Below are 19,865 nucleotides of genomic sequence, written 5' to 3' on the forward strand. Positions count from 1 at the left end.
ACATAAACCATCTCGCACATTACAAATTGAGCGGATCAAAATGCTGTATATCCGGAGCAACCGGAGCGCGACGTTGCTGGAAGAATCCCTTACTCATCTCTCACAGCCATGCCACCTTGAGAATGCCCATTAGCACTTGGATGGGAGACTGTTGGGATTCCCAGGCCCTGTAGTGGGGCAGCAGTGGCTCTGGTGCAAACTGTCATGTCCTCAGGCCAAACACTACACAAACCGTGCCTAGTTTGAATGTGGTGCGTGGGCACACATTGGTAGCCTTCATTTCCCTCAAGGCAGCAATGGCTTCAACAGTGAATGAATAATGCAATATAAAGTGTTTTCTGGTGTCAAATAAGCTTCAAAGCAATCAGAGGCATTATTATCATCTCTACTGACCCCTTGTGGCTGAAATTCTATGTTTTTGCTCTATATTACCATGTTATGTTAATTAATACATTTTAAAATGTGTGCACTATACCGTTTTCTATACTGTAAACGGCTAAACTATATTATTATTTTGGGAAATTAATATATTCAACGAGTATATCCAAAAAGCAGGACTTTGTGACAAAAATTAGGCCGCTGCACGCTGCCTGCCGTTAAGAAAGAAGCTGTTCTAAAACTTGCATGCACGTGGACATTAATGACGTGCCAAAGCGGCAGTGAGAGCTAGCGATGAGTTAGATCCATTTAAATAAGTACTTCCTCCTTTCACAGTGTCAAAATAAATCACCAGCTTTAAGTTTGCGATAACTTTGCTGTAAAATTACCCCCAAAAAACGTAATATATGTTGTTTTTTTGCATGACTGGGCTTTTCGTCCATATTGTATTCTGTCTTGTGGTTGTTTTATACATCGCATACCTTTTTTATGGCTCCTGCTTGGCCTGACGCTGACAGCCCCTTCTCTTCTGCACACAGGAGCAGTATGAGCTGTACTGTGAAATGGGCTCTACGTTCCAGCTGTGTAAGATCTGTGCGGAGAACGACAAAGACGTGAAGATCGAGCCCTGCGGTCACCTCATGTGCACCTCCTGTCTCACGGCCTGGCAGGTACGACTCTGCCTTCATGACACTGCGATCCCTTCTCTTCTTACAGCATGTGGAGCTTAGAATGTTTGCACTTGCCAAATGTAGTGGGGACGTTATTATCGTCGAAACTTCTAAAAACTCCTGTTGAGATTCCATTTAGCCAGTACCCAGATGACACGGTAATCTAATTTAAGTAGCCTTGTCATTATTATCTGTTTTCACCTCTTGAGTGGCTTCATAGTACAGATAGTTTTGATCCGTTTGGACAGTTTTATTCACTGTGTAGGTGTTTTCCACAGTTTTACCACCAAAACATGATAATTTGTGGTATCTCTTGAAGTTATTTCCACATGGGGCGGAGTATTGTTGAAATGTGCCACTTTGGTACAGGGAAAAGCTCAAGGTACGACCAATAATACCGACAAAATACTAAAAACCTTTGATTTGATTAAAAACTATAAAAAAATATTTTTTTTGTCTTGATACAAAGACCTCAAAAGTCAAATATATTTTTTGTTTGAAACTGAAAAGCATGTTTTAATGTTGAACTATGAAAATTAAAGAATTGATTTCCAAATATTTCTAAGGTTTATTCTTTTTCCTTTTTTTAACTTTCTTTTTAATTACTTTTAAGTTTCAATTAATATTTTTGTTAGATTCAAACTTTATCTTTCATCAATACTCAATCATTTTAAAAGCATTTATAAGCCTTTTTGATTGGTTTATGGTTGATACTGTTTATTCATTATTGATTTCCAGTTCCACATTTTTAGCTCTCAGTTTTAAACTTACATATATTTATTTTCTAACTTTAACATTTGGAAATCAATTAATCATTTTTCACAGTTCAACATTGTTATGCCACTTTCACATTTTTGAGTATGGACCTTTTTAGCATGTAGAAGGTTCCCAGCTTTATTTCCACACAAAAATACAATTATTATCATTTTTAATTGTACGGATCCAGTTGTAAGGATCCTGTCTGCCAGAAGTTCCAAGGTGAAATGTTTGACCCACTTTTCACCAGAGACTCAAAGAACGTCTCAGTATTCCACCATGAATTGTAATTGTGTTGTGCTGATGTGAAGCACTCCCATCCAACAGCACTGATTAATGGACTGGAAATGTCTAAACCTGGTTAATTGTCATGCGTAAAGGAGAATCTGTGTTTGATAATGAGCGAGTCAATCAGGAGCAGACGAATGGAAACACCCTTGAATCTGTATCGTGCAGGAGAAAACGCCTCCTCCCTTGCTTCCTGCTGTGTCCTTGCATCTGTCCTAATCAAATTTCCACTTCAGTCAGTAGCGGAAGTGAAAACTGAGAGCGCATATACTGTATATATATCCATCTGTGTTTTCATGCATCCAGAGGGGCTTCTCTTACACACACACACACACACACATAGTTTGGCCTGTGTTGCTGTGCACACCAGAAGCTCTGCCAGCCCCTGCGTGTTGGTAATTAGCTCCCCTAATGAGATATTAACATTAAATCCACACGGGCCATTCATACTTGGCGAGGCTCTTGACACGGGACATCTGCGGCACTCTCCACAGCGTCGCCCTCAGACATGTCACACAGACGTATCAGATAGTGCACTCTGGGCCCGGTGCTATTGATTGGCTGCACCACAGACAATCACACATCCTCTGCAGACCTGGACCAGCGCCCAAGAACAGGCCCGGCAATCGCAACGCACTACCAAGGTTACGCTCACTCACAGTCATCCAAGAGAGATTACGTGTGCTTGCAACAACAGACCAACATAGAAGTCAAGTTGTGATGGTATTTGGGGTGTTTTTGCTTTTTCAGGCTGGTTTTTTTTAAGGCTGGTGTAAAAAGTTTCATAAGTAATCTAGACTTCGATCTGAAACTAATTTTCAGTCCGCGGCGCCGGCCTGAGAAACTCCACTCTGTACTGCTCTGAGCAGACTTAAGTGCTCGGCCAGCTCTGTAGACTCACCCGATGGTGGAGAGGTTAAGACACAGCACATATGCCATGCTCCAAGTGCAGCTGGCCGCAGCGTCGTGAGTTTGATTCTTGACTCCGACAATTTACCGTATGTTCTCCAAATGAGGGATTACAGTTTTTTTTAAATAATTATTTTTGTTACAATGTTACCCAACAGCAAATTAGATATATTTGGCTTGAAAAACGTATTACACAAAGAGAAAATGATAGAATATATTTTGTATGTATTTGACCTGTTAATGCTTTTCACAGAAACGTATGCTGCTTTAACTCTTAAGAAAGTTGTAGGTTTGTGCAGCTTATGTTTATTTCTGATCACGGTTGTGTTTTTGTTCATACAAATCATCTAGTTTGCACAAAGCCTTGTGCTTCTCACATGCTCTCAGATAAATTAACCTCCTACTCTAGACCAGGGGGCATTTGCTGGTCAAATTATGATCGGAATTATATTGGACACAATTGAGCATGTTTGTCAGTGGGTGGTTTTAATGAGATGTTGTTTTAAAACATTTGGTTTCTCCTTTAATTATCTTTTTTCTCCATTTATCAGAATTGTTTCCTGAATGCTTGTTGTGGCTTAGTGTCCCCTGTGGAAACAGTGTCACTTCAGAAAACATTCTTACGAACTGATACATTTGAATGTGCGTAACAGTCGTAAAACATTTCCAGTAATTGATTTGTCATGGTTAAAGATCGCTCGAAATGCAGCATACCTAGAGAACATGCTGAACCGTTCATTTCCATGTTGTTGCTTTTTTGAGTATACAGAAGATGATAACTTACTGTAGATTTATAAAAAAAGTAATTCAAAACGTTATGTCCTGGTCTCAAATCCAAGACAATTTAAATGAAAGCAAATGGAGGACTTCACTGTTATTTCCACATAGTGTTATTATGAATAATCATTAACTCTAAAATGTGATAATGTCACAATGCTAAAATGATAAACTTGTAAAGGCTCAATACTGAATCAAATACCATAATGATGATTAAAAACAAGACAACACAATAGAGCGTGATAGATCAAATGAGTATCTAGCTCAGTCTCGATGTGAAAACCCTAATACAGTTATCAAATCTCTTGCGTCAGAGTCTATTGCTGAACATTTTTATGCCTCTTTCTTGTCACACACGCACCAACTCCAGAATACAAATCCTCAGAGGCTACAACCTCTATTAGAAGAGGTCGTATATATACAGCGTCACAAATCCTTCACTTTAAAGTCTTGGTAAACTCCGATTTAATCCGCCTTTTGGTCCACACTGTTTGTTCTGCTTTCACGATGTTCCATTTCACGGCTTCCGCGCTGGGCAGCTTTCTCCGGGTGGCTTTAGTCTGGCTTTTCTAATGTGAAATCTTTCCAGAGTACACAGCGGGAGGGACGGCGCGGCACCCACATCATTATTGTTTGTTTGTGGCGCTTCCTGTTATGACAACTGGCCGCGACCCACCTCCCTCTCCTCTGGCCGGGTGGCGCTGAGCCCACTGCATACACAACTCAAAGTACTTTTCCCCCAGCATGAGGTCATATGAGTCAGAATATAAGGGAACCCTCCTACGTGGTGACTGTGAGTAACCAGCACCACTGACTCAAGAGGGTGCTCCCCGGGCTTTACCTTCACCGCAGTGTTAGTCAGCTGGGCTCCTGCCTCACAGCTGCCTCCTGGTTCATGTCACTCATTTCCTGTTCTCTCTAATGAGGGCGTTTGATCCGGAGCATGGGATCTCTCATTTTAGAAGTCGCTGTGTTATTTATGTGTTTCACTATGATTCACACGATGTTCTGTCTGTTTTACATTGCTATAGTTTTTGATAAGAACCGTTTTCAAAATGTCCATGTTAAATACATCTGTAAAAGAAACACATTTTTTATTTGTTTTGCATTTACTATATTGTGTTTATTATGTTTATTGTGAATCTCCATTAGTGCAGTCAAACTCTCACTATTCTTTCTAGGGTCCTTTAAAATATTTCCATTATAATACAGAATACATACTGTAATTGCTTGTACCACAATCTGTTTTATTTAAAATACTTACACAAGTCTATTCTATATATAGTTAAAAGTTGTACATTTTTATAGCTTCAATTCAAAGTTAATAAAATCATAAAAGTTACTGGAGTACTAGATACTAGTTACTTTTTAACATGATTTCAGTATGATTTTAGATCATTTTTTTCTGCAAAACTTGATTAAATAATCAGTTTAAACAGGAAATAAGTTGTTGTAAATATATTTTTTGAGCTTTGGTCAATCAGAGCAGGCGACGCAGCAATGTTGTGTGTTTGTAGGTTTAGAAAGAAGCAGAGACAAAGCTGTACATTGTGAGGATTGGGACCTGCACCACACACTTTTTCCATCCAAACACTAACCTAATATATTTCAAAGTTACATTGAATTGTGACCGTATTTTCTGGATGGGTTTATTTCTGTTATCTTCTATTAATTATACCCTTTATGCCTTTTTATAATACTTATTTACTGTATGTGTGATTTTGATAATTTACTTCTTATGATCTGTCCTATAATTTGGAACCGAACACAAACTTTTGACAAGTAACATGAATAGAATATAATTGGCTCCCACCATCAAACCACTTCAGCACTAGATGAGTAATTTAAGGTTCTTTATATTCTCAAGGACAACCATTGTGCTCCCTTTCTGTAGAGAATCAGTCACTACTACTTCTACTTTGGATGGTTGGAGAAAGCTGGGGTAGAAGCACTGATAAATCATAAAAAATATTAAATATGTGGCTTTTGAAGCTAGTAAAAGAAACCACACATCCAGGCGATTCAAAAGTTGAACCAGTGTTTCTGTGAGTTTGTCTGCTCCATCGAGTCTGTTGATAATCAATGGTAATGCTCTGTGACCATCGCAACATCTCCCACTATTCAGCTTATTTCCTTTTAACCTCCCACTCCTTCCCCTCTCCTCCAACTCCAATTAGGGTTAAATTTCAAACATGCCTTTGGTGCGTCTGCTGCCGAGTCCCCGACCATATGCCTGCCACAAACGCCGCTTTGTTCTCCCCAAATATTGTCTGTCTTTAATTGCAGGCACGCAGTAAACGCCAGGAGATGCTCTGAAACTAAAACCTCTTTTATTCTTTTTATTTATGACCCGGGTTTGATGGGGCGGACAGGAGGAATACGTATGTACATGTGCTCGGCGACTGTTGTAAAGTTGCAAACCCGTTTTCCCTGGAGAAGGTCTTCACTAACATGTGTTCGCTGGACTTTGCCAGACGTCTTTAGTAAATGGCAAAAACAGAGCCATAGAACAGTAGGTCAGTGGTGATCATGTCATGTTTTTCACGTGTCCTGCAGACGTGAGCAGAAACAGAGAAAATGCAGTTATAATGTCATATACCTGCTTTAAATACCATGAAAAGGGTTTTTTCTGCTTTATTTCTTATTTCAGTGTAATGGAGCTGTCAGGAAGAACCTATGCACTAAATCAATATTAAACACAAGCATGCTTTAAAGGGCATGATTTGTACAAATGTAATTCAAAGTGTTTTACAGATATTAAAACACATACCAGTACTTTAAAAACACAAAAAGTGAAAACATAAACAATCACATATTATATACATATAGAATTGTCTTTAGCTTGGACTTGAACATTGCCTGTGCAGGAGCCTGTCTCACAGCCACAGATTTTAGTTGCATAATACTGACACTGGTGATTGCTGACACTTTCTCTTTGTTTCTGTGGATCAAAGAGTCTTGTCTGAGTTCAGCTGGAGAAAGTTGTTTTGTATCCACACTCTGATCTGATGCAGTGACAGAGTGAATCCACTGGTCCATATTCACCTGCCGACAGTCAAACACTATTTACTGTATGTCTTCCCTTCTCTCTTGTGCCCATTTCATGCTCAACTGCTCTGTCTAATAAAGTCTAGTCAAAGAAATCCTTGTGTCGCCCATGTGATCTGAGACACAATAGGAACCAATTAAAGGCAGTGTGCCCACCCAACAAGAGATCCAACAAGACTAAGACACTGAGACTTTACTCTCTTATTAGTACTTTTTTACAGGAGCTGTCTGAGTACTGTGGTGAGATCTTAAGCTTGACTGAAAAACATCAAAATTGTTTTTCATTAACTGCTTTTCATTAAAAGATAGTTACTGAGCTGTCGATAAACAACTTTCTCAAGGACTTTTCCCAAAGATGATGATTTGAGATGGGCCGGTAATCATTCATCATGTGGCATCAAGGCTGCTCTTCTGTAGAAGAGGCTTTATGTCAGCAGTTTTCAAGGCCCTTTCCAGATTGAAGTGACAAATTGACAGTTTTAGTGAGTGGTGCTAACAAACTGCTCAGCACCGACTTGTGTTTCACTTTTGTGAAGTTCTGATCGTAAAGCAAACAGGAATCAGAGGACCAGCTTAGTATCAGATTTGAGTTTTAGGAGAAACTGTGGCTGTCAAGTAGAACATCACTATCATCTGTCCTGTTATATAACATACAACACCGACATTCCATTTAACTATAAAACAAAGTATTTCGGATGTAAAACTCCAGCAATAGAAACAATAGATGGAATGGAATGACAGGGAAGAAGGACTGGATGGACATTTAAGACTAACCTTTGCGGTGAATTTGAAAATGAACACTTTTTTTTCTCTGTGTCGTGTTCTGTTTGTTTTCATTTTGTTTTTGTTTTATACAAATAAAAGAGTTTGAAATGTTGAATGAACAGTAAATAGATCATTAGAGCTTTCTGGGACTGGAGCACTATGTATCAACTGTGTTATTCTGTTTTATGCCAACGCCCTTTGTTCTCTTCAGTCTACCACATATCAATAATTCAATTCCTCTTCAAAATATCTCTGTCTATTATCTGTAAATGTTTGTTGCAGGAGTCAGATGGTCAGGGCTGTCCGTTTTGCCGCTGTGAGATCAAAGGCACAGAGCCCATCATCGTCGACCCCTTTGACCCCCGCAATGAGGGCAACAAGTGCTTCTTCCTGGACCGCCACAGCTGCCCCATGCTAGAGCTGGACGAAGACGAGGACCGAGACGAGTGTCTGGTCATGAACGGGCTGGCTAACATCAGGAAGGTATGACCTCTGTGTAGATTCAGGACCACTTAACTGTGGCAGAAAAACACCAGTACAAATGTGTTAGTGTTTATTCTTCTGCAGCAAAAGCCACCAAAGACTACTATTACTTACCATCAACAACTACTATTGGAAATTATATTTTTAATTCATGTTTTTCATTATTCAATATCTACCCAGCAAAAATATAATATATATATATGAGGCAAGCTAAAGCATTTGTTAAATATATATACTTACTACTATGTTTGGATGCATTAGACCAGTAGTTCTCAAATATTTTACACCAAGTACCACCAAAAATACAATTGGCATTCTGAGTACCACCAGATCTAAACCAGGACTATTCCAGGCCTAAACTAGGGCTTATTGAGGGCTAAAATAGTACTACAACATGACTAATGAGATTTAAATGAGGTTTACCCCAAAATAACAGAAATATGAATATACTGGACTCTACATTTAACACTCACTTTAGACCTGTAAAGAAGGAACTAAAAGATGTATTTATCTAAAACTATTACCAGTTGGAACTAGAATAACAATTTAGTAAAGCAATGAGGAAGTACATATGCATATATATTTAGTCAATCATGTGGTAATTTGTGGAGTTTTAATTTGTTCAGAGACATTCAGTTGTATTATAGACAAAATAGATTTAAAAACAGTCATACATTTTTGATATAAAATAAAATACCTTTCATATGAAGGCGTGTTACTCCTGTCCACAGCACTGTCCGGAGCGTCAGAACTCCCCCATGGTGTCGCCCAGCTCGTCCCCTGTGAGCCAGCACAGGAAACCCCATGTTACAGACTCCTCCCACTGCATCCAGCACCTGGGCCTGCCCCCGGTCCCACCACGGCTGGACCTCATTCAGAAGGGCATCCGATCACCCTCCGCCAGCCCCACAGCCTCACCCAAGGTCAGTTACACACATGCACCATCTATCCACGGAAATGAGAGCATAAAGCCCAACAGAATGGAAGAATAGAGGCATTTAAGCAGGAATAAAGAATGACTTATTCAGAGAGCAAGGTTAGAGCAGCAGCAGTGAATGGAGCAGTGAAAAGCCGTGGTTTCACAGGTATAGGTCCAGCAACATGCAATATTGATTTATAACTGTGCTTCACTTTATTCATCTTTCGAGGTCCATATGAGTTTTGTCAGTTTAAAAAAACAAACAAATGTGTCAACAACAGCAAATGCAATGTCAAACTTGTACGGTTAAAGCCGAATGTACTTAACATTTTAGACTAAAGGCTTTTTCATTGTTGATGTTTTTATTGCACTTAGAAAGTAAAAAGCAAGTGTCCTTACTATGAGCAGGTTATATCTCCACACCGACTCGAGGGTCACCACCTGCTCGTCTCCATGGAAACATTGTTCTTATGGCTATAATATTCCACAGTATGGCAAAAAATGTGTCTTGTCTTCATTGACAATGTTCTGAAGTATGGTTTTAACTTTCTATCACTATGAAATGAGGCAGGTGACGTGCCACCTCCAGAAAGTTACACACTTACTTTAAGTGCCCTGTAAATCGTCAATATTACACGGTGGGTGCTGTACAACTGCCTTTTGAAGGTAAAAAAGAAGTGAGCACATAATAGAATTGAGGTCCAGTTATTTACTCTTTCACACTCGCACAAACACCACATTAAAACTGAGACTAAACCCAGAACTAGAAGGACCAAATCAGATTTACCGGTACATTAAACCTATTAAACCGGATTCAAACCGGAACCAAACAAGTACGAGTGTGAACGCCCTGAGTCTCAATGTCAGTGGTAAAAGTATTTGGCACAAAAGTTTGACCTTGAGTTGTCCAGTACTTTTACTTTGTTCCACTGGTTGTAACTGGGCTTCCTCTGTGTCCAGTCCTCTCCAGGAATGTCCAGGAAGCAGGACAAGCCTCTGCCGGCCCCTCCTCCCCCTCAGAGAGAGCCTCCTCCCCCTCCTCCCCCAGAGCGGCCCCCTCCTGTGCCCCCCGAGTCCCGTCTGTCCTGGCTCTCCTCGCCGTTGTCCTCCTCCATCTCCACCTCCACCAGTGCACTGCCCGACTCGCACCTGTCCACCGAGTCCTGGAGCCACAAAGACCTGCGCCCGACTGACTGCCACCGCACCCCTGCCACAGAGCACCCTGCCCAGCTGGGTCTGAGCGGGTGCCCCCACCTCCACAAACGACCAGAGAGCTGTCCCTCTATTGGCTCCTCGCGGAACCACCACAGGGAGGGGAATTCTGACGCCAGCAAGGTATGTTTAAATGTTTTAGTCCATTATGCATTCACAACATTACAGTGAGTAATCCACAGGTACATTTATGGTACTCAAATATACGACTTTTTAATAACCAACAGTAATAACAGTAACTTGAAAAAAATGCTTCTTACCCCTGAGTGATATATTTTACAATGTAACAGTACTATTTCTGAGTGAGTCTACAAATGACAAAAGCTTTATGTTCGGATATGATTTAGTTCTATCATTTTTTAGGTCTTTCTTTCAAAAATATCACACTTTGTTCGTTATTTAATGTTTTGTTTCCAATTAGATGAACTTGATTTGATAAAACTGATGTTACGTCCAGACAGTTACTCTTCTATATTTTCCCTAAATCCTTTTTTACTCTTACTTGAGACATTTCTTGGACAACTACTTTGTACTTCTACTTTTATGTGGAGGCAACCATACTCTTATTGAAGTATTTGAAGTTTATTATTGAAGTATTTGTCTAGGCCATCAAAATGTAATGGCTCTCTTTTTTAATCATGTTACTATGTACATCTGATCATTTGCAAATATACAAATATACAAATGTTTCCTGGACTCCTCCTGGTCTTGAGGTGTACAGAGGATACACAAAGGTTACTGGCTGAGACCACCATTAAGGACCATTCATGTACCTTTGAAAGTGTTTTTCCTGCCGGAGGGAGAAATAGCACAACAACAAAAATGCCTTAATAATTGATGTGCTTTAGGTTTTGCAAATTCTTTGTAGCTGTGAAATAATATCCCACAAGGCAGTTTGGTGCAGTTTCTTAAATCCCAATGGGCGATTGTCCAAGCTGAACCTGAATTCTGGTTCTGGGATCGACTCCAGTTCTCCACAGCCAGGATAAGCAGTTGTTTGGCTTGTACTGACGCATGATTCTGAATACATTATGTACAGGATTTACATTTTCTGTATAATAATAAAATCAATTCTTTGTTCTGCTTTAACTGGCTTTAATAAGCTTAATACAGTCCAATGCCATCCAGACTGGGAACTGATACAGACGGGATTAGACTCTCTATTTTTTGACCAAAATAATTAAACATGCTTTTGTTTCATGTCACGCAAAATCCTAATGAGTTTACATCCATGTCTTTTGTTTACACGCTGCGTGAGATAGTGCCTTGTTTATGAGCCAATCTACATGTGTTTTTGTTTAAACATAATCAGCAGGGATTCTGTGTCAGGCCTGATTTAATAACTCGTACACAGTTAACGAGTGCGACTGTGGCAGAGATGAAACAAAAAGGCTGAATTAAACCCGCTGCGACAGCCACTTCGCTGATAAGGTACGAAACGGTCAGCGAATATTAAACTCTGCCGCTTTTCTTCTAATAAGTAAATACTGCCAGACAGTGAATATGAATATGATCATCTTGGCCTCATAATAAAAGAGAGAGGCGCTGACCATTCACAAACAGAAACCCTCCAGAGAGGCCGCTACAGTCTCTGCTGTGGAAATGGCTCTGATGCGTGCTGATCTCCATAATTCTGCTCTCACTCAGCTTTATAGTTATAGGACGACACACAAACTAACTCGCCAACACGCTGCGCCTCCGGGACACACTTTGATCACTGCAGCCGCCCGTGGAGAGCATTGTCCCTGTCGCTATTATGCATTAATTTGATTTGTTATTTCCATAGTTTTTGTCTTTTATATAGTGTACTTGAACTTCAGACACAGTTATGTACCTGTATAATCTTTGGGGCCATTATTGTCCCTGGGATTACACTTTTATGTACACATTGTATTGTATTTAAAAGGCAGGTTTAGTCCAAATATAAATATGGTTTCATTGCAGCTTTAAAAGGGCATGTGACAGGTTAGACTTTCAAGTTGCACTAAAGCATAGTTAACATAATTATATTTAAGACATACCCTGTTTTTTGCTGGTTTGACAGTTTTGGTGAGGTTTGTAATGCTACTTCCTGGTTGGACTTAGGCTGCAGATGTTACTAGAGGTCATTCCATAACTGTTACCTAGCTACCATACTGTAAACAAGGGCCAAAACACATATAGTTTAATTTAATGGTATACATGACGACGCCTTCATTTTGCTAAATGAATGCTGTATGAAAATGATGTTTGTTGTGCGTGAAACTGTAACTATTTTGGATGGAATTTTCTGAATTAATGACATATTCCTTTTTAGAACACAGCGCTACTTCCTTTATTTTTTGTTTTACTTTTTTGTGTAACTATCTTGTGTATAGTACCATCTCAGCAAACGAACTAATAATAAGAAAACATTAAGTAATTTAAGTAATATGACTGTTTGTCAATTTGACCTCTCAATAAATGCATATTATTTGGGTATCTTGGGTTACTATTAAACTCTGTTGTGTTTGGCATGGAATTTATAGCAAATACTGGTTTTAAATGATATTCTGAAGCAACACACTGCTGTAGCGTTGTGTTAAAGCATTGCTGTATTCACTGATAATACAAATGCCACAGGTTGTCTCACATTATGTCTACAATGTTTGCATAAAAAATGTAAAAACACCCTTTAATTTGAATACATGCAAAATGTATTATATACGTTAATGTCCTAGTGCGATGTCATAATATAGATCTAACAAATGACTAAACTGGGATGACATGTGTTACAGTTTTAGCAAAATCTTAGCTATAATTATACATAGTCCAACCTGTCACTTTAACTTAGTCATAAAAAGTTTTGTGCAGCCAAAATACAAATGATTTCAAACGGGTACATTTTGAAAGAGCGTGTTCTGGTATATTCTTAGGCCTCTCACACACTGCTTTCCATTCACTCTCCTGCGTTACGTGCCATTGCAGCCTTTTTCCAACGGCGTCCAAGTCGGTGATGAATATGACATCCTCCCCTCGCGGCACTCGCCAACGCAGCCCTGCCTTGCCAACAGCCACAAGTGAGTACCCGCTCGGGCTGACACGATACCACAGCATTTATCAACACAAACAGGTCTCACAAACATATACCCTCCATACTCCGGGGCCGCAACCCATTTCTCTTACGAGTGATCTCACCATCCATCCTGCATCCTAATCCTTTCTTCCTCCCTAAATTGTGTCTTCCTCTTTCCATCTCAAAGTGGTTTCTGACAGAGCGTTTCTCCGGGTGAAGTCGTAGCCTTGGGGAAAAGTCCTGGTTTGAAACGGCTTTGAAAAATGATGGCTGCACGGCTAATAGCCTTTTAGCTGCGGCCTGAATTAGATTAGCTCTTTCTGTGTATCAGGCTCCGGCGCAGGCTGGGGATAGAGCTGTCACTTGTGATGAAGCTCCAGCCCACAGGGGAAGCTATGCCGCCACCCAACACAATTCACTCTTGTAAAGTACTGTGGGTTTGGTGAGTGACATGCTTTCCCCTTGTAGAGCGCACACGCTATTTAATATACTAGATTATATTCTATAATTCATGGGTTATGCATGTAACAGGGCTGACAGTGAAATGTGCAGGTGATTCAGCTGTGTTTGATGTGATCTGTATTAGTGAAGATGTGCACAGGCAGAAAGTGGGAAATTATTTAAATTATCATCTCAAATGCAAAAACATTGTAGTAGACATGCATCTTATAAGTCACTTATTTTACTCTCTAAAGCTCAAGTCTTGTCGTACTACAAGATAACTACTGAGCCCCAATTTTGCTATTTATATTTATTGAACAATCAGTCGATATATGAGAAATGATTGGGACAGGCTTTATTTGACAGGAGAGTTGGGTGAGACGTTCAGAAACAGAATTTTTATTTCATTCAAATATTTCATCACCAGCATATAATATATAATTATATATTATATATATAATAGTAATTATGGTTATTATATGGATACAAGCATAAGGTCCTCTTTCATATTCTGTTGTAGTAGTACAAAAGTATCAGACACCAACTCCTTTTCTAGATTTACTTCTGAGGAAAAAAAAATCCCATTCAACACGTGAACTATTCCCACCCCTCACCACAGGCATAAAGCACCACCATTACCATGTATGTTGTGATTGTTATAATTTAATCATTCCATCATCGAATCACCTTTGGCATTGGCATCCCACTGGACTTCAGAACTATGTATTTAGGCCTCCCCTTTGGAACATACTACATACAGCAGGGAAAAGGCCACAAAGAAATGGAAGACACAAACTCCACCAACAATCAAGGACTGGACTGAAGTAATCATTGACATCTAAAAAAAAGAAAGAAAAAAATTACATTCCCACTTAATTTGAAAAAACATTTGACAGACCAGTTGGGACATTTACGCAGGACTCAATGATTAGGTCTATGTTAAATGGTAGTATATCACTCAATTATTTATTTCACAAGCGTCAGAGGTGCAAAGTGCAGCAATAGCAGTCAGTCAATAGAGTGATATACTATTTATTTATTTATTTGTCTATGGGAGTTTTTATTTATTTATAGGAGATCTTCTACTGAAAGTGTTTTTCAGACTTCCTATAAGTGATCTGTTCTTCTGTATCTACCTCTGTATCTACCTGCGTTGCACCAATGAAATTCCCCCATGTGGGACAATAAAGGAATATCTTATCTTATCTTATCTTATTATGTATCTGTCTTGTTCTGTGTTCTTTGTTCCATGTATGACTTGTAATGATATTAGATAAAAATTAAGAAAATCTCTACAAACACCTCACTCACCTTGAGTTAGCAACATATTGATAACTCGACAAAAGATTTGAAAAGGTCTTGAACACTTCTAAACCTTCATTTTCAGACAGGATTTATTAATCATTGTGTGCCTGGGCCATTATGTTGCTTTGGCTTTCAGTTGAAAAGAACCAATTATACATCTCCAGAACTGCCTGTTTCCCTGGCTTGTGTAATCATTCACTCGACTGACTGCTATTGCTGCACTTTGCACCTCTGACGCTTGTGATTATTCCAGCTAAAACCATATGTTCTCTTCCTGATAATACCAGTATGTTCACACCCACTATGCCACTTCATGGGTACTTTTGTTACAGATGTAGTACTTTCAACTTTAGACAAAAGTGACAAGAGCAATGCAAACTGTAGGTGGTGAAGATTACAAATCACTGTGAAATCTTTTGAAAGACTAATTTTACCACATTACTATAGACCCTATAAAACGTGGTAAACAAATACATTCTATATTGTAAAATGTAAGTATAACATAACGTGAAACTGGAATTAAACTCAAAATATATCACAATATATCAAAAAATCCAGGTTGTTTTGGCGAAAGAAAACAACTCCGATACATGAGTGATAACAGACATTTACAATTGTGTTGGTTTGCATTACTTATTAATGTGATGATGTGATGAAGTGGTGATCCCACTTAACATTTTGATTAAAGATAAATCTGGATTTTTTGGTTTTACTGGACAAATACTAACAGATGTGTTGATATTACAGATTAGTTAACAATAGTTTTTGTGACACTCAAATACAATGTTGATACGACACAATAGTATTTTTACATCCTTCGCAATACAATAGAAAAGTAACTGATTTAGTTTTTCTTATTTTATTATAGATATTTTAAACCATAAGTATTTAGTTCTGATGTTAATTCATTTTTGAAAATATATTACTACATATTTTGACTCGTTTCGAACATTCTGATGACATAGTATTTTGAATTAGGGTTTAGATATCTACTTGCATTTATTGCTTGACTTATCTGTAAAGAATAAGCTACACAAACACACATATTTTTACACCTGATGCTCTCCCCTAAGTTCTCAACCATATTAATACTTGAGAACAATGTGGTTGTTATCCAGGGACTCTGAGCTGCTGACGTCCCATTGCAGACAGAAATATCATTTTTAAATAGAAAGACTCTTAATTTGTATGTAAAAACCTGATTCTGAGATAAATTATATATCTTTCTTTGTTCTAAACCTTAATAATGTTGAAAAATATATTGTGTGTATGTAGATCGTCCAACCCTTTCAGCAGCCCGGCGGTGGAGAGGAAGCGTGGAGCACCAGACAGACCAGAGAGACCAGACAGGCCAGAGGACGACTACCAGATCCCCTCATCCAACCTGTGTCTCAGCCAGCCTCCCATCTGCATCTCTGTGCCCACAAGGTACCGCCAGTCTCCTCTGTTACCATGGCGACGCACACACGATCGCACTGTCAACTTTACAGGAACTTTCTGTGTTCAGGCACTTAGAGAATGGTTCCCCGGAGCCTCATGTGGAGGAAAGGAAAACCAGACTACCAGATCCAGGTACGTCCCTCATGCACTTGACACATTTGGTCCTCTCCAGTATTTTGCTTCTGTCACTGCATCGTTTCCCATCGCAGTGTCTGAAGTTAACGTTCAATATAAAAGTCAAAGACCTTGAACATTTTAACGTATACTATGTATGTTTTTTGGCTGCTTGTGTCCATGTAGGTGTTATTGTTTTGCCTAGGATGTTCCACAGTAAAGCATTAAATAGATTTATTACCATTACGATGCATGTTTTTTTTATGTACATTTTGCCAATAAAACATATGTTGTGAATAAATGCAAGATAGATATACTGCGAAACATTGCACACAAAGCAATCACATCATGCAAAGCAATTACATCTCCACGGCGATGAGGCTAGAGGCAAATCCCCCAACAGAAAAGTTACATCGTAAAACTTTAAGAACCTTTAAGATGTTTTTTTTTTCATTATTGTGTGTTATCCAAACCTTCTGAGTATATCTGTTTTTGAAACGCTTTCTAGCTTAAGGGTATCTAATATTGGAAGCTTTTATTTCTGTCAATCAGCCGTTTAATCACCTGAAGGCGGCACAAACAAACTGAAATTAAAGCCAGTTCAAAATTGCCAAAAGTAAACACAGAAATCTGCATGCATTATTTATATTTAGACACACATTGATTTTTGGAATGATTATACCTTCATGTAGGTGTAAAACTGTGGCTGTTGCATCATTCATGTCAGAATGTCTGTGCTTCTCAGGTGTGCCTCCCGAGTCGGGCAGAGCGCTGGTCTGCTCCTTCAACACCAACAAGACGCCCTGTGACTATGACATTCTTCTGCCTCCTTCAGGTACGCCCTTTCCCGCCCTCCAGCCGGCCTGTCCTATGCTACAGGCTGTCACCGCTGTCCCCATGCTGTCCCTATGCTGTCCCCGTGTTGTCCCGCGCTCTGCTTCACTGTGAAATGTGTCAAACTAGCCCAGAGTCTGGTGTGAAACTGCACTGATGAGGTGTGGAGAGCCGGGATGAAGTCTCTGTCTCTCCTCTTCATTCGCTGCTTATGTGCACTCAATTGTTTTTTTTCGGACAGACCACTTCCAGCCTGCTGTCAGATCCCGTGTTCCAATTATACACGGGCAACAGAGGGCTTATTTCACTGTGAATGAACGCTCCGGCTCACAGATGGACCCTGACAGGGACACAAACACACTGCTTTACACACATTCGGGGAACAGAGCTTTAAAGGGATTCGCCAGCTTGTGTTTTTGGGCTAGTCATGTGTTTTTATGCATCACTTACAGAGTCTGTAATAGTGCTACGCCGCTAATGCAGTGTGCAAAATTAAAGCCATCTATTCGCAACATATTGAAATATTCAGTCAAATTAGTGTGGATGTGAAGCACAGTGTTATTCTACAATAATAATGAGTCTATTTTTATGTTTTATGCATGATCCCAACACTGTGATGTCTGCAAATAGCATTAATTAACAGCAGATACACTCATAATGACATGCATTTTATTTGCACGACTCAAGTGGTAGTAATAGAATTTTTGTGGAGATTTTGTGGGGCTTTTTTTATGTGCATTATTTATTAATACTAATGATAACTTGCTGTATTGATTGACTGTGTGTCATTTTTCCACATTCAGCAATGCCACATATATATTTATTAGTGTGCAGAAATGTAAAAAATGCATTAAGGTGACTTGTGTCAATTTATTTTAAATTAATTGGTAAAGGTTAAAAGTGTTATTTATTACTATTTACTTTATTTTACAATTTCCTTTTTCTTGGAACTTTTGGGGTTCTTGATACAAGATACAAACTTAGTAATTATGGGGTCAGTCAGTCACAGATAATATATTCTAAGATAAGATAAGATAAGATATGCCTTTATTGTCCACACATGGGGAAATGTCAGTGTTACAACGCAGGTAGATACAGAGGAAAAGGACAGATAACTTATAGGAAGTTTATTCTATATAATTCAAAAATGTATTTGTTTCAGAACTAAACTAAACATAACAAAAACATGTAGTAAGAACTAAATCAACATTTAGACATTTCAACATGTAGACGGTTGCAGACACGTACAGACACGGTCCTATTCATCACTGCTTCATTCAGCCCAACATCTTCTCACACACAGTATTGTCCATCATCGCCTCCTTCCACATTTATGGTACTGTATTTGTTTGATTTTCAAAATCATTCTGAACAGTTTTGCATAAGGCAAAACACCCTTGCAGCGGTGCCGTGGAAAATTATAGTGTTTGATGGATTTTTTAGAATGAAGACAAATGAACGTATGCAATTAAAATTAACATATGCTATTATTGATTTATTTTACTTTTTCCTCTCTTTTTTTTTACTCAATGAGAGAAACTTTCTTGTGCACCCTGTTGAATACAAAACACTTCTATCTTGATAAAATGGCAGTAAAACAAAATAAAACAAATGTATAAACACAGTGTGTAATAGAATCATTACAGCATTTTAACAACAAGAGCACTGGCACTGTGATAGTATTTTATAAATGCTTTGAATTCATTAAAAGGCACAAAATCATGTCATTTAAAATATCTTTGAGTTTTGTTAAATAAACCTGGAGCACATTTTCTGAAAGCCTTTTTCCCTAACTCCATATTGATTCGATGAAACTCTAAAATAAGAATGTCCTATGATCTTAATTGATGAATACTTGATCTGATGTTCAGCAAATATGTTAAATAATCAGTTAAAATCCCAATGAGAGCTTTCTAAATGAACAAAATGCTGTGCTGTTCTCTTCTCACATCCAGTGATTGCCATTTTACTTTAGAGTATAAGTCCAACAGTTTGCAGCATTGCCCTGTGATTCAGTGAAAGTATGGACTTAGTAAGATGGTTTGGCTTTATGAACAGTAGAAATATATTTATTGTGCAAAACTGATTCCAATCTGCTGCTGATTTGGTTGCCTTGGCTTCTGCCCAGGCTTTGTCATGTTCTCGAGATAATGCAGCGATGTCTGGACAGAACCAGGGATTATTCTTATGTTTGACCCTGAAGAGGGGCATGTTTATCAGTAAGATCAGTAAATGTTTTGTTGGGTTCTGGAATACTCGTATCTTTGCCTCTCTCTTCCCAGAGCACTTGGGATGAGCCATGAGTGAGAGGAAACATGGAACAAAAACTCACATCAGAGGAGATTGAAACATTTTTGACACTTTTTATTTAATGTAAAACAACCCAGGAACCACAGAAATACAACCTGCTATATTTTTTTATCTGAGAGTGAGTCTTAATCAATATGTGCTCGCTGAACGGATAATTACGATTGATCAGTGGCAACGGACA

The 19,865-nt window shown here is 38.8% G+C and overlaps 1 protein-coding gene across 1 annotated transcript in view; it reads left to right on the forward strand.

The window, feature by feature from the left end:
* cblb (Cbl proto-oncogene B, E3 ubiquitin protein ligase) overlaps positions 1 to 19,865 on the forward strand; it is a 76,671-nt gene that overhangs the window by 46,106 nt on the left and 10,700 nt on the right. The window contains exons 9-16 of the mRNA XM_072446805.1: positions 918 to 1,049; positions 7,875 to 8,075; positions 8,807 to 8,998; positions 9,955 to 10,329; positions 13,153 to 13,244; positions 16,262 to 16,414; positions 16,494 to 16,558; positions 17,286 to 17,375. Of these exons, the coding sequence (XP_072302906.1) occupies positions 918 to 1,049; positions 7,875 to 8,075; positions 8,807 to 8,998; positions 9,955 to 10,329; positions 13,153 to 13,244; positions 16,262 to 16,414; positions 16,494 to 16,558; positions 17,286 to 17,375 (1,300 nt within the window). The remainder of the gene's footprint in view (positions 1 to 917; positions 1,050 to 7,874; positions 8,076 to 8,806; positions 8,999 to 9,954; positions 10,330 to 13,152; positions 13,245 to 16,261; positions 16,415 to 16,493; positions 16,559 to 17,285; positions 17,376 to 19,865) is intronic.

Source organism: Eucyclogobius newberryi, unplaced genomic scaffold (assembly GCF_026437365.1).
Source record: "Eucyclogobius newberryi isolate DKJ021-1_F unplaced genomic scaffold, fEucNew1.0.hap1 SCAF_15, whole genome shotgun sequence".
Lineage (NCBI taxonomy): Eukaryota > Metazoa > Chordata > Actinopteri > Gobiiformes > Gobiidae > Eucyclogobius > Eucyclogobius newberryi.